Source organism: Nelumbo nucifera, chromosome 8 (genome assembly GCF_055504915.1).
Source record: "Nelumbo nucifera cultivar China Antique chromosome 8, China Antique-T2T, whole genome shotgun sequence".
Lineage (NCBI taxonomy): Eukaryota > Viridiplantae > Streptophyta > Magnoliopsida > Proteales > Nelumbonaceae > Nelumbo > Nelumbo nucifera.
This window is the reverse complement of record NC_142656.1, coordinates 29,476,898-29,499,094: the sequence shown is the minus strand read 5'-3', so window position 1 is coordinate 29,499,094 and position 22,197 is coordinate 29,476,898. Positions and strand designations below refer to the sequence as shown.

Sequence of the window (22,197 nt, the reverse complement as noted above, 5' to 3'; positions counted from 1 at the left end):
AATATCCAAGCTAAACTTGGAAATTTCACAGTATCAAGATGGTGTCCGGGATCAAACTCCAAAGATTTCTTTGTTGAAGATGGAGTGTTGGTGCGTCTTTTAGGTCTTCCCTTTCACTTGTGGGAGCAAGAAACTGCTGAAGCCATTGCTTTGATGTGTGGAGGATCACTAGGAGGTGCCTTTTGGGGAGACCTTCGTTCAGCTTCAATTTTATTGAATGGAGTAAAACCTGAGGAGATTCCTCGGAAGATAGAGGTGCTAGTCGAAAGGCATTGCTACTCAGTGTAGCTGGCTTCATCCACTGAATCGGCTCTGGAAAGAGGCTCGTAGGGAGGGAGATGAGAAGGTTGAAGAAGAAGAGCTGCGTGGCAAGAAAGGGTTGGAGGATTCAAACAAGAAAAGTACTTTCACTGAAAAACATTTGCTGGAGAAACAAAAGGGTAGTAGGCAGGGGGTGGGATTTTCGCGTGTGGAAGAAGTGAACAGTTTGGAGGGTGGCAGGTCCTTTGCATAGGTTGTAACCAGCTTCAAGACTTTTTTGAACAAGGAAAAGGGGTTGGTCCAAGGAAGAACCGAACTTAGACCTATTAAAACCAAACCGAGGCCGGGGTTGGACGTGCGTGACCTTCTTAAAAGTCATGTGAGCTCGCGGGTATTTAAGATTGGGCCAAAGCAAAAGCCCATGTGGGCTGCTAATGGTATGTTTAAAGGCCCAAACAGGTTAGCGGGCCCGACCCAGCTTGTTAAAAAGGCACGTGAGCCTTTAAAGAAACACGTGACTGGGGCTTCGACTATGATAGACATCGGTTACGGTCTATCATCGTCCCCAGCCGTGAGCCAAAAGGGGGATTGCGCGCAGCGCCGGAAACCAGAAAAGAAGAGGGCGTTACAATGGGTCTCTCGACGAAGTTTGAAGGAGCTTAGCCCCGTGCGAGGCTTCTCAGAGAGGCCGAAGCCAAGTTTCACTAGGGGAAGAACTGAAGAGAAGAAAGAGAAGTTTGAAGGATGGGTGCAGTGCGGTGAAGGCGATGATGAATCGGAAGACCTTTCTGTTGATGGCTCTAGCGTGGGCAGTGTAAACGATGAGGGCAGCTGTGCTGGAGGTGATATGGAAGGGTGGAATATTGCAAGATTATTCCAGGGTGAAGACTACAATCGGCTTATCTCATTCCCAAGACCACAGAGTGCGCAAGGTTTATCAGAAGGGGAAAACCGGGTGAACCAGAAGCAGAGCAGGAATACGCCATCTAGGGGTGACCCAGGGGTAGAGTGAAAAGATCACCAGGTTGACCAAAGGACAGAAGTACTTCCCAACCAACTCAGGAAGATAATTGTTTACCAACCTCCGGAACAAGAGAAGGAGGCCGGGAGCAGTCCTATTCTAGCTTGTCCATCAGTCCCAGGTAACCATGTGATTTCGGTTTGTGCTACTAATGTGTCTCCTGTGTCTTTGGTTCCAGATTCCGTTCCTGTACCATGTCTTGTAGCCCATGAATATGCAGCCGAGCTAGTAAGCGGGCTCTCTGAGGACGGGGAGAGGGGAAGGAAGGATTGTGGGAAGGTGCGGGAAGAAAGGTATAGGAGTGGAAAAGTGTGGGGAATCATTGAAAGAGTGTTTAAGGACGTGGAAGGGAAGCTGATTTGGAGGAGGGAAGGGGAGGAAGGAAGAAAGGAGGGGTTAGTGGAGAGGAGGGAAAGGAATGAGGGTAGAGATGGAGAGGATTACAGGGAGAAAGCAAGGAAGGAGGGAGGTAACATTAAGGGGAGGAAGGTTGGAGAGGAAAGAACTGAGGTGGGACTAGAGGAGAGGAAGGAAAGGCAGGTGGACAGAGATGAAGGGGATTCTGTAGGAAGGGTAGGGGTGGTGGAATCGGTGAGAGAAGACACGATAGCAGAATTTGTAGGGAAGTTGGGCTGTAGGCTGGAAGATTTGAACGAGTTGAAAGAAAGTTTACAGAAGAGGAAGATGCAGATCATAACAAAGAAGAGGAGGTTGAGTGAAGTAGAGAGACTAAAGAGAGATGTAGAAGGAGACAAGAAGCTCGAGGTAAAAGGAGATAGAAGGAAAGGGGGAAAGTAGCGGGTAGGTGGCAAGGGGTTTGTAAAAAGAAACAGAATGAAGATTCTTAGTTGGAATGTGAGGGGAATTGGGAGTGCGAAGAAGAGAGCAACAATAAAAGAGGTAATAAGACGGTATGACCCAGACATTGTGCTATTGCAAGAGTCGAAGAGAATGGAGTTTAATGACAAATGGGCAAGGAGTGTATGGAAAGCCAGGGGGATTAGCTGGGTGGCGGCTCCATCGTGGGGTGCTTCCGGGGGGATTGTAACAATGTGGAAGAGGGATGTGGTTGAAGGTTTGGAGGAGTTGATCGGAAAGTACTCGGTTTCCATGAAGTTTAAGCAGCAAGAGGATGATTATATGTGGGTGCTCACAAATGTTTATGGACCGAATGACTACAGAGAGAGAAAGGAGTTGTGGGAGGAACTGGCTAATATTAGAGGGTTATGGGATGGGCCTTGGTGCATGGGTGGGGATTTCAATGTGATTAGATTCTCGGAAGAGTCTAATAAGATTAACCAGAGGGTAACAAAAAGCATGAGGAAGTTTAACAGTTTTGTGGATGCCTTTGAGCTTAAAGAGATTCCCCTAGCACATAAGGCATTTACATGGTCAAATCTCCAATCTAGACCCATTTGCTCTAAGCTGGATAGATTCTTGTTCTCTTTGGATTGGGAAGAACATTGGGGAACCTTGGATGCTAGAGCTCTCCCAAGGGTGACCTCGGATCACTGGCCCATAGTGTTATGTAAGGAGGAAAGAAGGTGTGGAGGTCCTACCCCCTTTAGATTTGAAAATATGTGGTTACTTCATCCAGGGTTTCCTAACAAAGTGAGGGAATGGTGGCATGAGTGTAACCCGTCGGTGGAGTGGGAGGGGATGAGATTCCATAAGAAACTACAATTCTTAAAAGCAAGAATCAAGGAGTGGAATTTGATGGAGTTCGGGAGGATAGAAGAAAGAAAGGGAGACTTAATGAAGAAGATTGAAAGCCTTGACTTTAAAGAGGAAAGGGGAGAATTTGGAGAGGAAGACAATGTCCTCAGGAGAGAATTGAGAAGACAGTTAGAGGAATGCCTGTACAAGGAGGAAATTAGCTGGAGGTAAAAATCTCGGTGTAAATGGTTGCAAGAGGGAGATAGAAACACTAGGTATTTCCACTCTCTAGCAGATGGCAGGAGAAGGAAGAACTTTATCTCCAAATTGGTAGTAGATGGAGTTGAGTTAGTACAGCAAGAGGAGATTGCCAGGACCTGTGTGGAGCACTTTAAATCTATTCTAAGAAGGCCTGTGAGTAGAAGGGTGTGGGTAGAAGGTTTGGATTGGCCAGATGTAGGGGTGGAGAACATGAGAAGGATGGAAAGAAGCTTTAATATAGAAGAGATCAAGGAGGTTGTGTTCTCTATGTATAGAACAAAAGCTCCAGGGCCGGATGGATTTACAATGGCTTTTTATCAGGATTGTTGGGATATCTTGAAAGAGGATCTCTTGCGGGTGTTTGAGGAGTTTTTCAGGAGAGGAATTGTCAATCTGGGTGTGAACTCTACTTTTATAGCCTTAATTCCAAAAAAGAAAGATGCATCCCACCCGAAGGATTTTAGGCCAATAAGCTTGGTTAATAGCTTGTATAAGATCATTGCAAAAGTGTTGTCTTTGAGGCTGAAGAAGGTACTGCCAGATATCATTGCACACTATCAAGGAGCTTTTGTGAGTGGAAGACAAATTACAGACCAGATTTTAATTGCTAATGAGAGTGTGGAGAACTTTAAGAGGGATAAGAAGAAGGGAGTGGTCTGTAAGCTGGACCTGGAAAAGGCTTATGACTTGGTGGACTGGGAGTTCTTGAGGAAAGTTTTAACTAAATTCGGGTTTGGGGCTAGATGGTGTAAGTGGATCATGGGCTGTGTCCGGAATTGTCATTATTCAATGCTAGTGAATGGGACAGTGGTAGATTTCTTTCCAGCCAGTAGGGGTATAAGACAAGGAGACCCCCTTTCTCCTTTCTTGTTCATTTTAATTGCAAAGGTTTTGGGGAAACTGATTCACTGAGCAGATTCTAGGGGGCTCATTAGAGGCTAGAGGGTTAGGAGGGTGGAAACCCCCCTCACTCACTTACAGTTTGCTGATGACACGATTCTGTTTTGTGAAGGTGGTAATGTGAGGTTTATCAGGAATTTAAAGTCGGTGATACAACTATTTGAGCAAATGCCCAATTTGAAGGTTAACCTTGGGAAAAGTTGTGTAGTGGGGGTGAATTTGGAGGACGGAGAGATCAGGGAGAGTGCTGAAGTGCTGGGGTGTGAAGTTTCGGGATGGCCTCTGAACTACTTAGGATTACCATTAGGTGATAATCCCAAGAGAGAGAGAGTTTCTGGAACCCGGTGATGGAAATGTTTGAAAAAAGATTGGTATCCTGGAAAAAGAACTACCTCTCTCTTGGTGGGAGAATTACACTAATTAAGGCCACGCTTGCTAACTTACTCATCTTTTTCATGTCGGTGTTTAAAATCCCAGTAAAGATTGCTAACAGATTAGAGAAGATAATAAGAGATTTCCTGTGGGAGCCAGGAGAAGAGAAGAGGGATCATAGAGTTAGCTGGAAAATAGTGTGTAGGAGTAAGTCGTGTGGTGGCTTGGGGCTTGGGAGTATTAGGAGAAGGAATATGACTCTGCTGGGGAAGTGGTTGTGGAGGTTTCCTTTGGAGAAAGAGAAGCTATGGGCTAGAATAGTGGCAAGTATTCATGGGCTGGAGCACAATGGATGGGACGCTGGAATCAGAGCTAGGATCACAAGCAATTCTCCTTGGAAAGCCATTCATGACCTGCTACCAGTTTTCATTCCTAATATCAGGTATGACTTGAATTCCAGTAACTCCATAAAGTTTTGGGAACAAACCTGGGTGGGGAGTGCCCCTCTAAAGGATCAGTTTCCGTCTTTGTATGCCCTTTCTGATTTGAAAAATGAGCCGATCTCGTCTTTCACCACCCCGTCCTCTTCCATTTCTGGGATTGGGTGGAACTTGGGTCTAAGAAGGGATTTGAGGGACTCAGACTTCGACTGTATTTCAAGTCATCTTGCACTTCTTGATAACGTTGTCTTAGACTCCACTAGGGCGGATTCTAGAATTTGGACACCTACCCCCAATGGCATTTTCTCTTGTGCTTCGTTCTTCAAAGTCTTAAGTCAGTCCACCAGTCCTACCTTGTCCCCGTTCCCTGTTGGTGAGGTTTGGTGCAGAGCTATACCTCCTAGGGTTGGTAGTTTTTGTTGGGAAGCCTATCTGGAAAGAATCAACACTGGTGATCTACTCCAAAAGAAGAGACCCAATACTTGCTTGTCACCTCAGTGGTGTGTTCTGTGTAAAGCAGATGGGGAGACTGGTTTTCTAATGGTGTCTTGCCACTTCGCGAGGTTATTGTGGGATTGGGCTTTCTCCTTATTTGGATGCAGCCGGAATCCCCCATCAGACATGCAGGGCCTTTTCTCCCCTTCCTTTTTCAGGTGGCGGTTAAAAAGGGGAAGGACAATGTGGAGAGGACTAAGGGCTGCAGTATGTTGGACACTGTGGAAAGAAAGAAACTCCAGGATATTCTCAGAAACTCAGAGAGGGCCAGCAGATCTGAGGGCTATCATACACTTTAGGGCGGTACAGTGGCTGAAATCTTTGGAAATATTCACAGATTACACTGTGGATGACATGTTGAGGAAGTGGGGTGAAATTGCAAATTGCACGCAGACCAAGTCAGTAATGAGTGTGGCTTGGACCCCCCCACCTAGTGGATTCTTGAAATTAAACTTTGATGGATGCAGTAGAGGAAACCCGGGACAATCAGGGATCGGGGGTGTTTTTAGAGATGATAATGGGGTCATCTCTACTATGTTCTCAGGCCCAATTGGAGTGGGTGACTCCCTTAGAGCTGAGATATGTGCAGTTATGGAAGGAGCCCGGAAAGCTAAGGAATTGAACATCAGGAAACTTATAATTGAAGGGGATTCAGAAGTGGTGATAGGGTGGCTGACTAAAGATCAAAATGATTTATGGAAGTATAATAATGAGAAGAGGAAATTCAAATGGCTGGTGCGGGAGATGGAAGTTAAGACATGTTGGATTAAAAGATCAGCTAATTCCTTAGCTGACGGTTTAGCAAAACAAGGGGCAGAAAGGGATTCTTTGTTTTGGGCTAAGCTGTAACGGTAGTGTCTTTGTATCTTTGTATTTTTTCCTTTCTTGAAGTTCTTTGTGACTTTTGGAAGATAAGTGTGTTTGTCTTCCACTTGTAAATTTTCTACTGATGAATTAATGAAAGTGTTATTGATCAAAAAAATAATCAAGCTGCAATCAACATTGCTAACCATGGTTTTAAAAAACGATCCGAAAACGGAACCATTCTAGCCACCGGTTTCCGGGTCGATAGTCTGATCGTCCGGTTCGAACAGACAGCCCGTTCTGACAAAAAATAATTAAAAATAAAAAACAGCCAAAAAACATTGAACAGGTTTGGGGTCGATGGTTCGACTGCCCGGGTCAACGGGTCATTGACTTTTTCAACGGTTTTTGGCCAAGGATTGGGTTTGGGGTAAAACTGAACCGGTTGCTTGGACGGTTCCTGGGCTGTACAGTCCGACCGTCCGGGTCAACGGCGGTTCGAAAACCATGTTGCTAACAACCCAATCTAACATGACAAGACAACATACTACAATTGATAGACATGTTGTGCGAGAAAGAATTGTTTATGGGGACCTCTATATTCCTTATATGCCATCTAGGAGACAACTAGCCAATATTTTTACCAAGGGGCTCATCAGGGCAAGATTTATGGAGTTGTTATGCAAGTTGAGCATGAAAGGTATCTATGCTTAGCTTAAGGGAGAGTGTTGCGAGACTTAGCATTGTGGGCTTAGGCTCACTGTTTTGTTTATGTTTTGTGTCCCTCTTTTATGTTTCTTTCTTAGGTTTAATGGGCCTGGACCTTATTATACTAATATATTCTTTTCTGCCAACTAATCAGGGGAAAATTGTCATTGTACTCCTCTTAAAACCCTACTATAAATAATAAGATTAGGGGCTGTTAGAGGTGCTACAGCCCCATGTCTCTCATTCTTCTTTTTCTCTCTTCTTCTTCTCTAATTTCAAAACTAACACTCTATAACAACATGTTGCCATATGATGTATGAGGAAGACATGCAAAGATAGAAATAGTCCAAAGGTGGTTTCTTAATCATGTAAATTTTACACAACTTTCTGTCAATCTTCCAGTTCATGAGTACACCAAAGGTTTCAGGGGTGTCTAACAGAATGAATTGACTCCCACCCCCAATGAGTCAAAATATATATTAATTATGTATAATTACAAGGGATTCCTTGAAGGGCTAAAGAAGAAAAATAAAGAATTACAAACAGAGCCCTTAGAGGGCTCAAAGGTAAAAAGAAAAAAATAAGAGGCTAAGACTATAGTACAACAGGGACCATAGAACTATAGTACAACAAGTGTCTCCACACTTCACTGTGACATGAAGCTGTTTCAGTCAGAGATCATAGGCTTGTTTTTCTATAACTTTTTTAACTTATGGGTAATAAGTGTCTGATTTTTCTCTGTTTGAGATAAATTAAACTGTTTTGTGATAGTGTACATCTACCAACTGAAACAATTGGGTCAAGCATGAAGTTCAGACTTTATTGATTGAAACCATAACTTGTCATAAACAAAATTTCCTATATAACAGTTCTCATATTGCACTAAGTATCAATTTTTGGTCCAGTTTGTAGTTACAAGAATGAACAAGTACAAGGTAATCTAAACCAGTGTCTAAATGCAATTAGATGTGAAGATCTGAATGTGTTATAAAGTTTAGAAAACACCAGAATCAATGATTGCTACTGCATAAAAATAGTACAAGTAAAAAAAAAACAACCATTTTCACACATTAACAGAACCTGGTAATAAAAATTCCAGTTCAGAGAGAATCACTGAATCTTTTATAATAAGTTACCTGGTCAGTTACATCCATTCCCACATAATTCACACCAATTTTATCTCCCATCTTACTAAAAACAGGTTCCACATATATCAAAAATGTCTTTGATCCAAATAACTCTGTCTCAAACGTAATTTCCCTCTTTCCAGGTATTCCACGTTCCATGACTTCTCTCTTGAAGTCCTGGGATTCCTTAACACCAGCACCAGAAAATATCTCCAGATCTGTTCTCCCTATAATGTCCTGAAAAAATCAGAAAATTTGAGGATAGTATGCCCTTGTCAATGCGATGTATTCCCAGAATTACCAAAATTGTCCATTATAAGGACTCTATCTTTTTCTTTATAAAAGAATCAAACAATTTTTCAATCTGCAAGATTTCAGGGTTTCTTGCCTCTTTTAAGGCAAAAGCATTGTTTTCTGTCCCTTTCACATAGAAACAATCACAGCCTCAAGGAGAAAATCATTCTCCCATTACAAAGAAGCACTACCTTCAATTAGTTAATACAAGAAATAAATATTGACATCAACCAACATTTAGACTGCAATTGCATAATTTCAACTTCATGAAGGAAATGATCAACAAATTACCTTCTCTTGCAAACTAGGGAAATGATTGTAAATGAACCGGTACCTCATGTCTTTGTCCTGACAAAAGGATTTTAGAAAGAAAATAACTCACTATGGATGTGTCAATTAACAAAAGGAAAAATAATTAGGAATAAGAGAATCACTTTTCATCAGAGAAATTAATTCAAAAAACTACAGTAAAAATTGGATGTTATACCATTAGAACAAATATGTAGATGGGGGAAGTTGATCATACAATAATTGGAAATTCTTAAAGATATTATCTAATAGTTCAACCCATGTTTTCGAAATATAGTCATAATGATATTAATTAACCCTATTTATGATATAAACGCAAATATGTTTCCAAGAATCTTTCCTGAAAGCAAACTACCAGATGCATGGAGAACAGAGAGGAAAGCATGATAACATATAATGAAGTTCTGAAGGATGGTATGGTGTAGAAACTGTTTGAAATTCAAGCACCAGGTTAGTTGACTCTGGACTTCAAAAAAGTTACCTTATGAGAATGGCAGCTTAATTTGACAATATTCTCTAATTTGTGTAAAAAATAATGGACAGTAAGAAGAGTGGCAATGGTGGATGTGAGATCGTTCAACGCCATTGGTAGGTAATGGAAACTGTAAAGACGAAAGTGATAATGCAGTCACAAGTAAAAGGATGAATGAACCATTGTGCAATGATATTTTATAAAATAAACATTTCAACAATAGGCAGAGAGAAACTTTCCTTGTTTACTGTATCATGTCCAGTTCATTTTGCAAATTTAACTTCTTGAAGAAAAGTTCAGGATCAAAAAGCAGAATTCATATAAAATCACATTTAATGATTGAAAACCAAATTAAAGTAAATAAAAAAGAGAAATGTAATGTCAACCTACATGCAGACATAACCAGAATTAAGAACTACCTAACAGAATTGCAATACACACATAATCCACTGAGGAAGTAGTACAAAAATAAACTCACTTGATGCCCAATGACAACTGGTGCATTTTGGAGAATAAAATGTAAGAAATTGTCTGCTCTTTTCAACATCTGAGACAATTCTTCTACCGGTGAAGACATCCTTTCCAGATTTTTAATGTTTTCCTGCAGTTTCTCCATAAGCACTTGCTCTCTTCGGATGCTTGCCTCCAGCATTTTGTCCAATTTCATGGCCCTTTGCTTCCAGTACTTGATTGTGTCATACTCAGCATCAATTTCAAGTCTCTTATTTTGAACAATAACATCATTTCTTTTCCTGGGTACAGCTTCCCATAAATCATAGACTTCATCCAATATGGAAATTGACCGCTTGTCACCAACATTCTTTTCTTCCTCAAATTGATGTGCCTCAAGAATCTCCAATTTCTTGAGTTCTGCCTCTTGCCTTTGTTTGTTAAGGATGTGAAGCTCTTCATTGAGAAGACGAACAGCATTAGCCTGCTTATACTCCCACTGCTTTACAAGATACATCATCTGAGAAGACCCCCTTTCACTATAATTGGTTAATTCTAGGAGGCGCTTGAAGTCAACAATAGAAGGCTCCTCATTAATTGTAACCTCCTTTAACATATCTTGATCAATCCCAGGCTTTTCCACATTGAACTGATTACCAACTTCATGACCAAGATCACCAGGCCACATTGAAGAAAGGACTTCTATGTCCATGTCTTCAGGACAATCAGCCCCCATCTCACAAACCATGAAAATAACTTAAGTATCACATTCAATGTATGTTGAAATCACAATTTATCTTTAGAAGCAAAGAACTATACAGAACGAGCTTGTAGCTTCAACATCTAAATTAACTTTGGTTTAACTCTGCCATAATGTATCAGTTTCACAAGACAAATAACACTAGGAGAAATAGACAAGTATCACCATCTTGTAAGTCTTTCATAGTTGGAAGCTCAAAAAAGAATTCATAAACCTGCATAAAAAATATTAATAGTGACTGGATATGTCACAACAAAAGAACTTCAGTTAACATTAATAATATATGGTAATTGACAAAAGATTTCACTATTAAGCACAAATTAGGAAAAGCAGAGAGTCAACAGATTTACTTTAAGTTATATATATAGGAAACATTAATTTATTTATATAACAACTCTTGTTGAGAAATCCTATACCCAATCTGTTATACCCTACACTTTAAAATTTGCAATTCCTTATCCAAAATGTAATGGAGATGTGGTAGGCATACCAGAGGACTTGTCAGGTTATTCTTAAGAAAAATGGATCATAATTAAATAGAGGATATTGTCACTAACTTTAATAGATACTTCATTCCCATAATTCAGTCCTTAAGCCTCATACAGTTCTACCAATTACCCCATTAGAAGCCATCTTTTGGTGAATTTAAAGAATAACGCAACAAAAAAAAGGACAGTGAAATATTGTAGTGCCATACAAATAGCATACAAAGTCATACCTACCTCTCAATTAGGTAATTTTAGAAGGCCAAAATCATAATCGAGATGCCTTATTCTTATAAAACCATTTGTAACAAGTATAATGAGCCATATGTTTGATATGTAATTTAGTCATATTGTTAGAAAACTATAATGTATAAAATTTACAGCACTAACGAAACCAAAAGGCTATAATTCATTATAGGACTTCAATGGTTTCTGTCTAATCAATCCGATTCTAACCAACGATAGAGATCACATAAGCCGCTCTATCTTTCATCCTAAAATGAAGTTTTGTCGTTTATAAGAAAAGAACAATGAATTATAGAGCATTGTAAACAAGAAAAAAAAAAGAAATTTAATCAAACAAAAGATAGATCCATCTCTGAGAAGCAATGAAGTCAAATGCAACAAAGGATCAAAATCTTTTCTTTGTTCTCAACCAAACTATCCACTACATTGCTATAGCTAGATGCAACAAAGTGTCGACATCGATCACAGAAGATGCAGACGGCAGCTACCTTGACTCTTTATCCCGGCCCGGAGTATCTGATTTCTCTCAGGCGATCTCAACGCGGTTACAGAAATCTCTCGAAGTGATCACTCGAACCTGAGCCTTCAGTGCCATTAAAAAACGTATTTAAGCATTAAAAACAAAGAAAAACATTTCAGAGTCTTATATAGAGCTCAGAGATAGAGGGAGAGGGAGATAGCATGTGAAACAAGAGAATAATAAATGATGGAAAGATCACAAGAACCCATGTGCAGAGGTCAAAATTTTTTTTTTTTTCCAAGAGAGATTTTGAGGAGTTGTTTAGAAATTTAATCCTTTTGCTTCTCTGTCGATTTTCAGAGTTTGTTTTCCACGACCCACCTACTTATTTTCTCTGCTTCATATGCTCTCTGAGAGTGTTGAGCTTCTGATGAGCGAATCTAAAAATCTGGACGAGAAACCAACGATCCCTGACCGTTCACTGTCTCTCCCTCTCTTCCCCTCCCTGTAGTGTAGTCTGTGAAGAGAGAGACGAAGCTTAATTTTTAAATAGGGTAAATTACATACTACTACCCATTACTTTGTACTAGTGATAGTTAGCCACCTAAACTTTCATTACAATAAAGACCCTCTAAATTTTTAAATTCTAATACTTTACCCCTTTCAATTAACTGCGGTTCCATTTGATTAATGGAAATTGAAATCGGGAGGAGGGAATGGCCATTCTCTCAAATAGGGGTGTCAGGAGTGGAATTCCAATTCCACCCAATTAGGGGATGTTTGGAACTGTGGTTGTTTTTCAAAAAAACGATGTCACATCAGATCCACATAGGTATTTCAACAAACGTTCATGTATCTCATTGTTTGGTTCAGCCAATTATTAAAAAATTGGGCATGCCTCGAAAATCGGGACCCCACCAATCCATGAAACGCCAACATTAGTGAACCGTTTCCCCCAACGGTTGACTAATGTGGTGTTTACCTATACATGAAAAACGGTGATGTAAATCACCTTACCAAACAGTATAGTGTTGCTCACTGCCTACATGGCAAAAACATTTTCTTTTTGTGAAAAACGAGTCTTGGAAGCATGGGTGTTTTTTCTTGAAAATCAGTCCTAAAAAACGCCCACGCTTCCAAACACCATGTTAATCAATTAGAATCGGATATTCCCGAAAACCCAATCAGCCCCAGATTCATGAAAACACTAATTTACCAAAACACCCTTTTGAATTAAGCATGGTGACATCATAAGAGGACAATATTGCCAATTAACAAAAATGGATAGGTCAAAGTACATCATCTCTTTCTCATTCACTTAGGTGAGAAAGAAATAAAATCTTAACTGACGGAGTGTTCAAAGGTTGAAATCTGAAAGTTTTGAGTGGTCTTTTTCACAAATAAGAGTACGGGGACTAAATATCACTATCCCCAAACTACAGGGTGGTATCTGTCATTTACTTTTTAAATAAACAGAATAAAACGCTCCGCGCGTACCGCGCCTTTCTGTTTATCAGTTCATGACGTGTTTGACACAGCGTCAAATAGCGTGTAAATGAAACGGTTATTTGACAGCCTTGGCTCACACAACAACAAACAAATAAATACTCTCCCCCTCTAGAGTCTAGTGTGGTCCAAAGGAGTACCAAAAAATAATATTCTATTCAACCAAGTCTCTAATCAAGTAATTAGCAAGCTGTCCTCTCTCTCTCAATTGAAGTAGAGGTTAATTTAGGTTAACCTTAGTTAATAATTCCTGATTATGGTGATTATGATCACTGAATTTGTGTGGCTTTACATCAAACCCATGAGAGTAAACTGATCTATAATGCTATGGTGTAAAAGTTATTAAATTAGTCTAGTGTACAAAAAGGGTTTCACTTTAATAAGCATAAGAGACTGAGCAAGGCCTAGGAGGATTCTAGAAGCTACAAAGGAATCTCTCTAATCACATTTATCACTTAGCATAATTATGATTATGATGGATTTGTTTAATGGAATTGCACATGGAAATAAAAAAAAAAAAACAGTTAAAGGATTTGAATAATTAATTTCATTAAAAAGAAAAAAGGTTTGAGTAATATATTCATTGAACAAGCATTATGTGTGATAAATTCATCCAATAAAAACATATTGAAGGACAATGGTTACAAGTAAACAAATGGTAATGCTCTCTCTATATATTGATCTTAATGAACATGTATAAGCTCACCCACAGAACTACATAGCAATAGGACTTGTTTATTAGGCATTTGAACATGTGATGTTTTTCTCATCAACTTTGTGAAATCATTCAATCTGGAAACGTTGCACCAAAAGCAATTTAATGTACATCCTGGTTGGATGCTCTTTTTGTTCTTCCTCTTCTGGTAAATGGGGGAGAGGGAGTAACTCATCCCCCCCCCCCCCCCCACACACACATCTCCTAGCTAGAACCCTGGTGAAGGTGGAATTGATCCCAAGTCTCCACTACAACCAGCTAGAGGCCTTACCATTCCCTAGTACAAGGCAGGATTCGATCCAAGTCTTTACTACAACCATTTGGATACCTTACCAACCAACCAGTTGGCACCTTGCTCATGTTGCAATATTTACAATTTGAGGTTCATTTTTCACTACCAATCTACCACTACTAATAATTAATGTGGCATTATACCATAGAATATACATGTGTTTATAAAATTATCCTAAAACTCTTAGAAACATGATTTAAAGTATCGATATGATACGCATATCGACAGTATCGTATCGGTACATAGAAACACCTTTTTTTAGTTTTTTTTTTTCAAATTTTGGTTTTTAAGGAAGCTAAAAATATGTTTTTTTATTAAAAAAAGGTGGGATTCTGAAAACAGGTGTTTTGGGGCATATCTTTTTCAAAAGATACAATACGATACGTCCGCCATGCCTAAAAATTTGCAAAAACATACTAAAATTATTAGATGTTATCATCCATCATTTAATATTTTATTAATTAGAAAATAAATATGTGTAGTATCAGAGTAAAGAAGAATATTATATGCATAGTCAACTTACAGTGGGGGCAATAGGAAGCCAATTAATCTCCATTGAATCACCTGCAGTACCTATTTGCAAATAAATAAAATAACCACATGAGACTTTTGTCTATGCAATGTGCCTTCAGAATTTGTAATCTATTTTTACAGTATATTTAAACTTTATAAATCAAATACTTAGGCTATGTTTGGTTTAATTTGAAGGAAAAGGTAGGGAAAGGAAGGGAAATGTAGGGAAGCCTTTACAATCCTTTTCCCTACTTTTTCCTTCAAACCAAACACAGCCTTAATTGATTAAATGTCTGAGAATTATTTAAATATATGTAGCATGGATTCTCTTCCTTCTCTCTACTTCCTGGTCAACTCCACAAAAGCATTTTTATTGCTATGGCTCAGTTTGTTTTGCACTCTTTCTTTCCTTCTTTCTTTCTTTTTGGCACTGGTATAAGAAGTAAAACGATGTGATCCCCACCTTATATGAAAGAAAACAAAGGTAAAAGAAGGGTTATTTGTTTTGGGATAAGATAAGAAACAAGTTGATGTAATCCCCACTGTATATGAGAGAAAATTGATGTATAAATTTTACATCAGATCTGATAGAAGTGCAAATCATAGTAACAAACAAATTGGATGCAAAACTGGAACAGGTGCAAAATTTGCATGCAGCTCTGATGTGCCCATGTATTTTTAATTTTAACTGTAGCTCCACCGGCCAATTGATTGCAGTAGCTTAGATTCTAAATTCTAATAATGTAAAGAAAGAATGGAATGCATCCATTAATGAAGAATTATTGACTAATCAGATAATATTAAAAGGAGTAGGATGTAGAATTAGGCAAATATCTTTTTCATAGGGTTTTATTTCTCGAATATCCCAACACAGTTCGCCTCCATAATTACACCAATTTTCTTGGAATCATGTGTTTCAAAACATTGTTTACTAAGCTTAATTAGAATAAAAAATAAATAAACTGTTTAACGTGGGATTCGGCACTTCGATCATGTCTCTAAGTAATCACACCAAAAAGTAAACAAACCATCATTAAAGAATTGCTTGATAGATAAAGATGGAGAGAAAGAAAGAGGGATGAAGTGACACCCCATGAGACAATGTCCCCAATATACGGATTGATTAATAATCAGAGGGCTTTATTTAACAAAGGAGTAGCTCAGCTTTGAGGCTTTAACTAGCTTTTTCAGTCAATTTTTTTAATTAGCTTCCATTATTTAATTAGATTTAAGTCTCCAACGTTTGGGATGATTTCGGGAAGTGTTTCCATCAGTAACTTTTTGGGTAAAGCTTTCTGGGGATTGAGGTTCTGTGAGTTTTCTTTAGTTTACAGCTTTCAAAGGAGGAAAGAATCCTCATAAAGGGAATGACAGCATTCTGTATGATGGACACATGTCCATGTGAGGGTGTTTTTGGCAATTCAATGAAATGAACAAAAAGGAAAAAAAAAATAATAATATTATTGGCTTCCCTTTTCCTGCTCTTAGATGCACTTAGAGATTCCTGTTTGTTCATGGTTGTAGCAGTTGTGACTGACAGATTCCTGCTCTCTGCCTTGGTGGGTCCCACGTGTCCCATGGGATGGGACCCAACGGACAACTCATCGTCTCCATGATCCTACGGTCATAAATTAATGGTGATCTACCACTTTTAATTTAACCAGATGATGATGACTTGGTAGGGACCATCAACTTACTATAGAGAGGTCAACGACTGTATGTCTATCAATATATCCCTAATCTCTTGCTGTCATGCCTTACCTCATATTCCCAAGCTGACAGGGGCACACATATATAAAATGTTATGACTCGGGTGACTCGTTTGGAGCTAGAAGCTAGTTGACTCTGAGTCACAAATCATATCTGATTGACAGACCATATGGTGATGACTGTTGAAATAGAGGCCTAAAATATGCCAAGTAGGAGAACCCATTATATCATTATCTGATTATGAGCCCACCATGTCATGACTGTTTTTGTCCCTCAAGCCTCAAAGTACAAGAAAAAGCTACAATTAATAGAGTTGAGAGGAGCCTCATCATGGGTGATTAGGCTTCACTGGTCAATTGAGTATAGAACTGTATATGTTTGAATTGATGATCCAGAAAGAAATCAAACAAACTACAAGAAAAAGAAAAAAAAAAAAAAAGCAGGAATTGAAGGATTTCATTAGCCCTCTTCCCTTGAATAGAAATGATTATATTGTTGGCTTCACTGGTTATCTCCCCTACAATAATAGCTAATCTTTCCATTTGATAGTGTCCCATGTTATAAGATCATATATGAGTGTTGTGTAAATCATGTAAAATCTACACAAACATGGAAACTTTTATGTGGCAGCTAAATGGGGGTACATGTTGGACAACCTTCAGCTAGCACAACTACTCCTTTTCCCTATCCTATGTGGCAAAAGAATGCCCTTTCTATACAGTTTCTAGAGAGAGAAAAATAAAAGCGAAAGACGTCGGTCGGCACATGTCGCACTGCAGCAACATATGCCAGTCATTTGGGTTAGCCATGTGTACATCATACTTGTCCATGTCAGCAACATAGTCCACAATGCTATTGCCACTTCTTTGTTAGAAAAGAAGTCGTTAAATTCATAAGCTGTTAAGAAAATAAATATTCTTTCCACCAGATTGTGTAGGCTTCTGGTCTAATTTACAATGGTGAAAAAGGTTGAATGGAGAAGAATGTGAGAACACCCTTACCAAACTCTAACCTTAGCCACAATGCCTACTGAAAGAAAACAACCAACAACAGAAATCTAACATTTTTTTTGGTCCAAAGAAGAAAGTTGGCTTCCAAGGAAAAAATAAAATAAACTTAACATCCCTCCTAGGAGAAAAATAAATATAGTTGATATGGAGTTGCCCTAAACATGTGATGAATCCCAAGTGTCGCCTATTTTGGGGTAAAGATATTCTAGATAAGATGTTCTTATCCGGTTATCCCAATTCTAAATAACATTCTCATCTATCCATCGAAGAGATGATGTGGCAAATCTTGACCAACCATGATACAGCTGAACGATGGGGGACCAACTCTAGAGCTCAGACCAAATCCTCTCTTCAGCCTCAAACCAATGACAATTGGGAATTTTAAAAAAGAAGATGAGAATATATACCATAACGTATGTGACACTCTAGATTGGCAAGTGTTGACTGCACATGTGTTGATGACCCAGAAGGTCAATTAAGTTAAAAATCAAAGCACTATGAAGATGACACGTGGTAAATATGTGTAGTTGGTTTGCATGGGGAAATGACACGTGGACTGGAATAGAATATAACGAATCTAGTCCTAATTGTACAGAAGTTTTGATATGTACAGCAAGCACAGTCATTTGGATTCATCTGGTCTGGGCTGAGGGTGGGGGTGGGGGAAGTGGAAGAAACACTAAACGCCCCAAACTGCGGAACTGAGGCCTTGCATGCAAGAGCATATCGCTTGTTTAGACGTTGACACTTTCTTCTCATATTGCATGCACAGGACAGGAGAGAAACAAAAGCTACATAATGAGCTCTCACTTAGAGGCCGCCTTGTTGCCTTCTTTTGCATTGTTTTTGCTTTGTGCTCCAGAGCAAAGACAGCTGAGGACAAAGCCTAGAGACCCAGTAGCTAGGCGTCTAGCTAGCTCAAATGTGCTTTAATTTCGAGGCGATATCAGACAACAAACACACAGAGAGAATCCCCATGAATATCCATCTATCTATCATGGTGTAGCAGAGAGAGGGGCCGGGAGAGAGAGCGGGAGGAAGGGAAAAGAGAGGGTCCTCCGTCCGTCCTCTGTTGAATTTGCTTTTCAGAAGCATGATATCATGGGTTTAGTGGACAACACCACTCCGGGTTTCTGGACGACCACCTCCTTTGCACCATCAACCCATTTCAATCAGAAACCACCACTCACTAGCTAGCCTCTCAGAGAGACCTACTTGTCTTGTCATATAACACCTCTCTCTCTCTCTCTCTCTCTCTCTCTCTCACCCTTTGAATGATAACAAAACAAATCTATAGGGGTCGCTTTTATGTCCAGATTGAATCAACTTCTCGACTGGAAAGTCTCATTTTATCCTAATAAGAGGTCTGGTTTCTTTTCCGGCTGTGACATGCCTTTTTTTATCCCTCTTTGTTTTTAATTTTCTGGTACAACACATGCATGACTTTGTTTCAGACAAGACATGGAGTCAGGTGGGCCTAAAGTTTCAATTTGGGTTGGGCTTTTTCTTGGCCTTGGGGGCACATGGCTTCTATACTACATGGGTCTTGTGGAATTTGGGCTGGGTTCGACCTTGGTACATCTTGAACCCACTGCGTTAGCTAGCCAGGATTAAGCTCTGGGGGTCCACACTCGTGTTCATCTGACCTTTCTTTTAGTTCTCACTTCTCATTAATATGGATGGAAATGGAAGGTCGGACTGGGGCCAAGCCTTGGGTTTAAGGTTGTGTTTGGTTGCAATACAAGTTTAGTTTATTCTATTAGTGTAAATGGAGTGCAAAAAGGCTGAGTGTAAATTCTGCCTAGTTTACTTTTGGTTTAGATTTATTTTCTCTTATTTGTTTGTGAGAAATAAAATAGGAAGTAAAATAAAACAACCTTCACTTTAAACGAACGAAAATGGAGATACAAGAAGTACGGGTGTAAATGGATCGAATTCTAATTGAATCAGGCAATATCTGAATTTGAATCCGATTAAAAAATTTGATATCCGAATTCAATTCAATATCCAATGGATATTGAAAATTAATATTTGAATTCGAATTCGATTAAATATTCAGATATTCGACTCAATTCGAATTAGACTAATTAATTATTTTAGGTAATTAACAAATATATATAATAAATATTTTATTTATATAAAGTATATAAAACATTTAAAAATTTTATATGTATTATGTATAAGAATTAAATAATCGGTCAAATTCAGATATTTATTGAATCAAATCAGGTCATATCCGAATTCGACCGGTTAGATATTCAAATTATCCGAATTCGATTCGATTATGTCAAATCTTGAATTCGAAATTGAATTTTCAAATACCGTTGACCCCTAACGAGAAGGGTTGTTTGTCTAGCAATAAGGTACAATGCAAGATATTATGCTTCCCCACTTTATATGAAAAGAATTGAAGTAGGAGGAAGGGGATGCAAATTTTGCATTGCATCAGTTTTTGTATGCAAAATTTGCACTAACAGTGAGTGCAAAAGAAAGAAAAATACAAGTTTTGTATCAAATAGGAATGAAAACCTAATTACAAACAAATGAAATCAAAACTGAACTAGATACAAAGTTTTCACTGCAACCAAAGTGCAGCCTAAAACTGGTTCGTTTGGGCATGCGACACCTCTCCTCGCAAGGCAATAAACAGTCAATGGATTGGATTTGGTCCAATCCCAAAACCAATAACATTCCATCCGTGATATGAATCCGGATTTCCAATATACTCACAAGAATTCTACCCATCCCTACCCACAAAACACTACCTATGTGCATTGACAACATCTACCCAATACATAATAGCATGTAAGAAGATGAGAATTTTTCCAGGGTATGTGTGAATAGAGTTATCGTGGGTATAAAATCTGGACTCATCTGTGATATCCAAATCCAAGTCAATCTGACCGATCTGAAATTACTACATTTTATGGGTATGAAACCAATTCAATCCCATCCATGAACATTAACTCTAAAGGTAATAAACTAATGAAAGTATGTCTTGAAGCAAAACCATTCATATGAACCCATTACCCATTACTACCTTACTACCAATCACCACCATGTTAGCCGGATGGAAACTATTCATTCTGAACACGATAGAGCAAGGGACACTATATTGGAATTTTATTAGACAAGACTGGGTATCCAATCCAATCTAATTACAGAAACATCCATTTACTATCAATCCAACCGATCCATTAAATCTTAAGGTTGTATTTGAATACGATGTAAATATTTATCATTGGTGGAGTTCAACCAATTGGTTTAAGGTTATGAACAGTTGTAAAGTGAAAATTATGATTATCGATGTATATAATTACATTGATTTTATTGATGTTTTATTTATAATGTTTTTAACCTATTTTATTGTTTGAACCTAAATTTTAAGTTTAAATGGACGGTTTTAGGACTATGATTACGTTCCAATTAATGATTGGTTTAGGAGTGTTTCTACCTAGACCAAACCCGGATCTCACCCGTTGACAGTCCTATATTGAATGGCAGTCAATTTCTGGTCGAGCCACCACTCAAAGCATGATGAGAAATAATCAGTCACTTATCCTAAGGAATTAAAATAAAACAGAAGTCAATTAAGCATGGGATGTGTCCTATACTTACAATGTTATCCTAAACCAGAAATAATGATAAGGCGTGAGAGTCAGAAACCCCATCCTCAAAAGTAGCAACGCCTCGAGCAATCCAAAACTACACATATAACCCAAGCAAATTAATAACACATACATAGACAAGAGAACACCGAACGAAGCAGAGAATTGAGAAGCTTACACCGAAGAGTTGACCGACTTCCCTATAGAAATGTCATGAGAGGTTGCGCATCTTGCCCACATATCAAACATTCATCGTGCCTGCACCCAGAAGACCCATGGATATTATGGCCACCTCCACAACCGGCAAACCTTGTCTTCCAAAAATGATCAAATTTAGGGGTGCATACATTCTACAACAAACACATACTGTGTCGCTTCCAAATCCGTATCACTACCGAGTCTCATTTGCACGGCCACGACATTCACCTGTCAAGAATATTTAATCAGAAACAGGTGGAAATGAAATAGCTTAGAAGTGAATATAAAAGAAATGGGTTAGACTGGCTCATTCAGGACTCTAGCATATGCAAGGCCATGGCGGATTACACCTCTAATTCGAACTCTTGAATCAACTCCGCGGACGCAATCTCCTGAAAGTGACAATGCCTAAATATGTCAAGAGGAGTATTAGTAATCCATACACCCACAACAAACAGTCAGTCACTTATCCAACCCAAAAAGTACTAATGCCTCGAGCAATCAAGATCTATACATATAACCCAAGCAAATTAGTAATCCATACACCCACAAGACAACACTTAGAGAAATGGAGTATTGAGAAGCTTACATCAAAGAGTTGGCCAGTTTCCTTATAGTAATGCTGTGAGAGGTTGTGCATCTTGCCCGCAAATCCAGCATTCATCTTGCCTTCCCCCATAAGACCCAAGGACATTATATCCACCTCCACAATCGGCAAACCTTGTCTTCCAAAAATGATATAATTTAGGGATGCGGACAATGTACAACAAACACATACCTGTGTCGTTTCCACATCCATATCACTTTCAAGTCTCCTATATGCGCCCACGACATTCACCTGTCAAGAATATCTAATCAGAAATAGGTGGAGAAAAAATAGTTTAGAAGTGAAAATAGAAGAAATGGGTTAGAGTGGCTCATTTTGGACTCTAGCATATGCGAGGCCATTACTGATTACTGCTCCAATTCGAATGCTTGAATTAGCTTCTCTGATGCAATCTCTTGCAAGTGGCAATGCCGGAAGATGCCAAGAGGAGTATTAAAAAATTAAGAAAAGTTACAACCACAACAACGACAATAAAGCAATGGAAGCTCTTAAAAAAAGTTTCAGCATATACAAGCAT

General features: G+C 38.9%; 1 protein-coding gene across 6 annotated transcripts in view; it reads right to left on the bottom strand.

The window, feature by feature from the left end:
- HK5 (histidine kinase 5) overlaps positions 1-12,040 on the bottom strand; it is a 56,969-nt gene extending 44,929 nt beyond the window's left edge. The window contains exons 1-5 of one of the 6 annotated variants that reach the window (XM_010244003.2): positions 11,903-12,040; positions 11,550-11,644; positions 9,599-10,568; positions 8,631-8,687; positions 8,055-8,282 (exon numbers count right to left, since the gene is read on the bottom strand). In XM_010244003.2, the coding sequence (XP_010242305.1) occupies positions 8,055-8,282; positions 8,631-8,687; positions 9,599-10,318 (1,005 nt within the window). In that variant the 5' untranslated portion in view covers positions 10,319-10,568; positions 11,550-11,644; positions 11,903-12,040. The remainder of the gene's footprint in view (positions 1-8,054; positions 8,283-8,630; positions 8,688-9,598; positions 10,569-11,549; positions 11,645-11,902) is intronic. The other 5 variants (XM_010244004.2, XM_088892522.1, XM_088892521.1 and 2 more) reach the window with 5 other exon arrangements.
- Between the last annotated feature and the right edge of the window lie 10,157 nt (positions 12,041-22,197).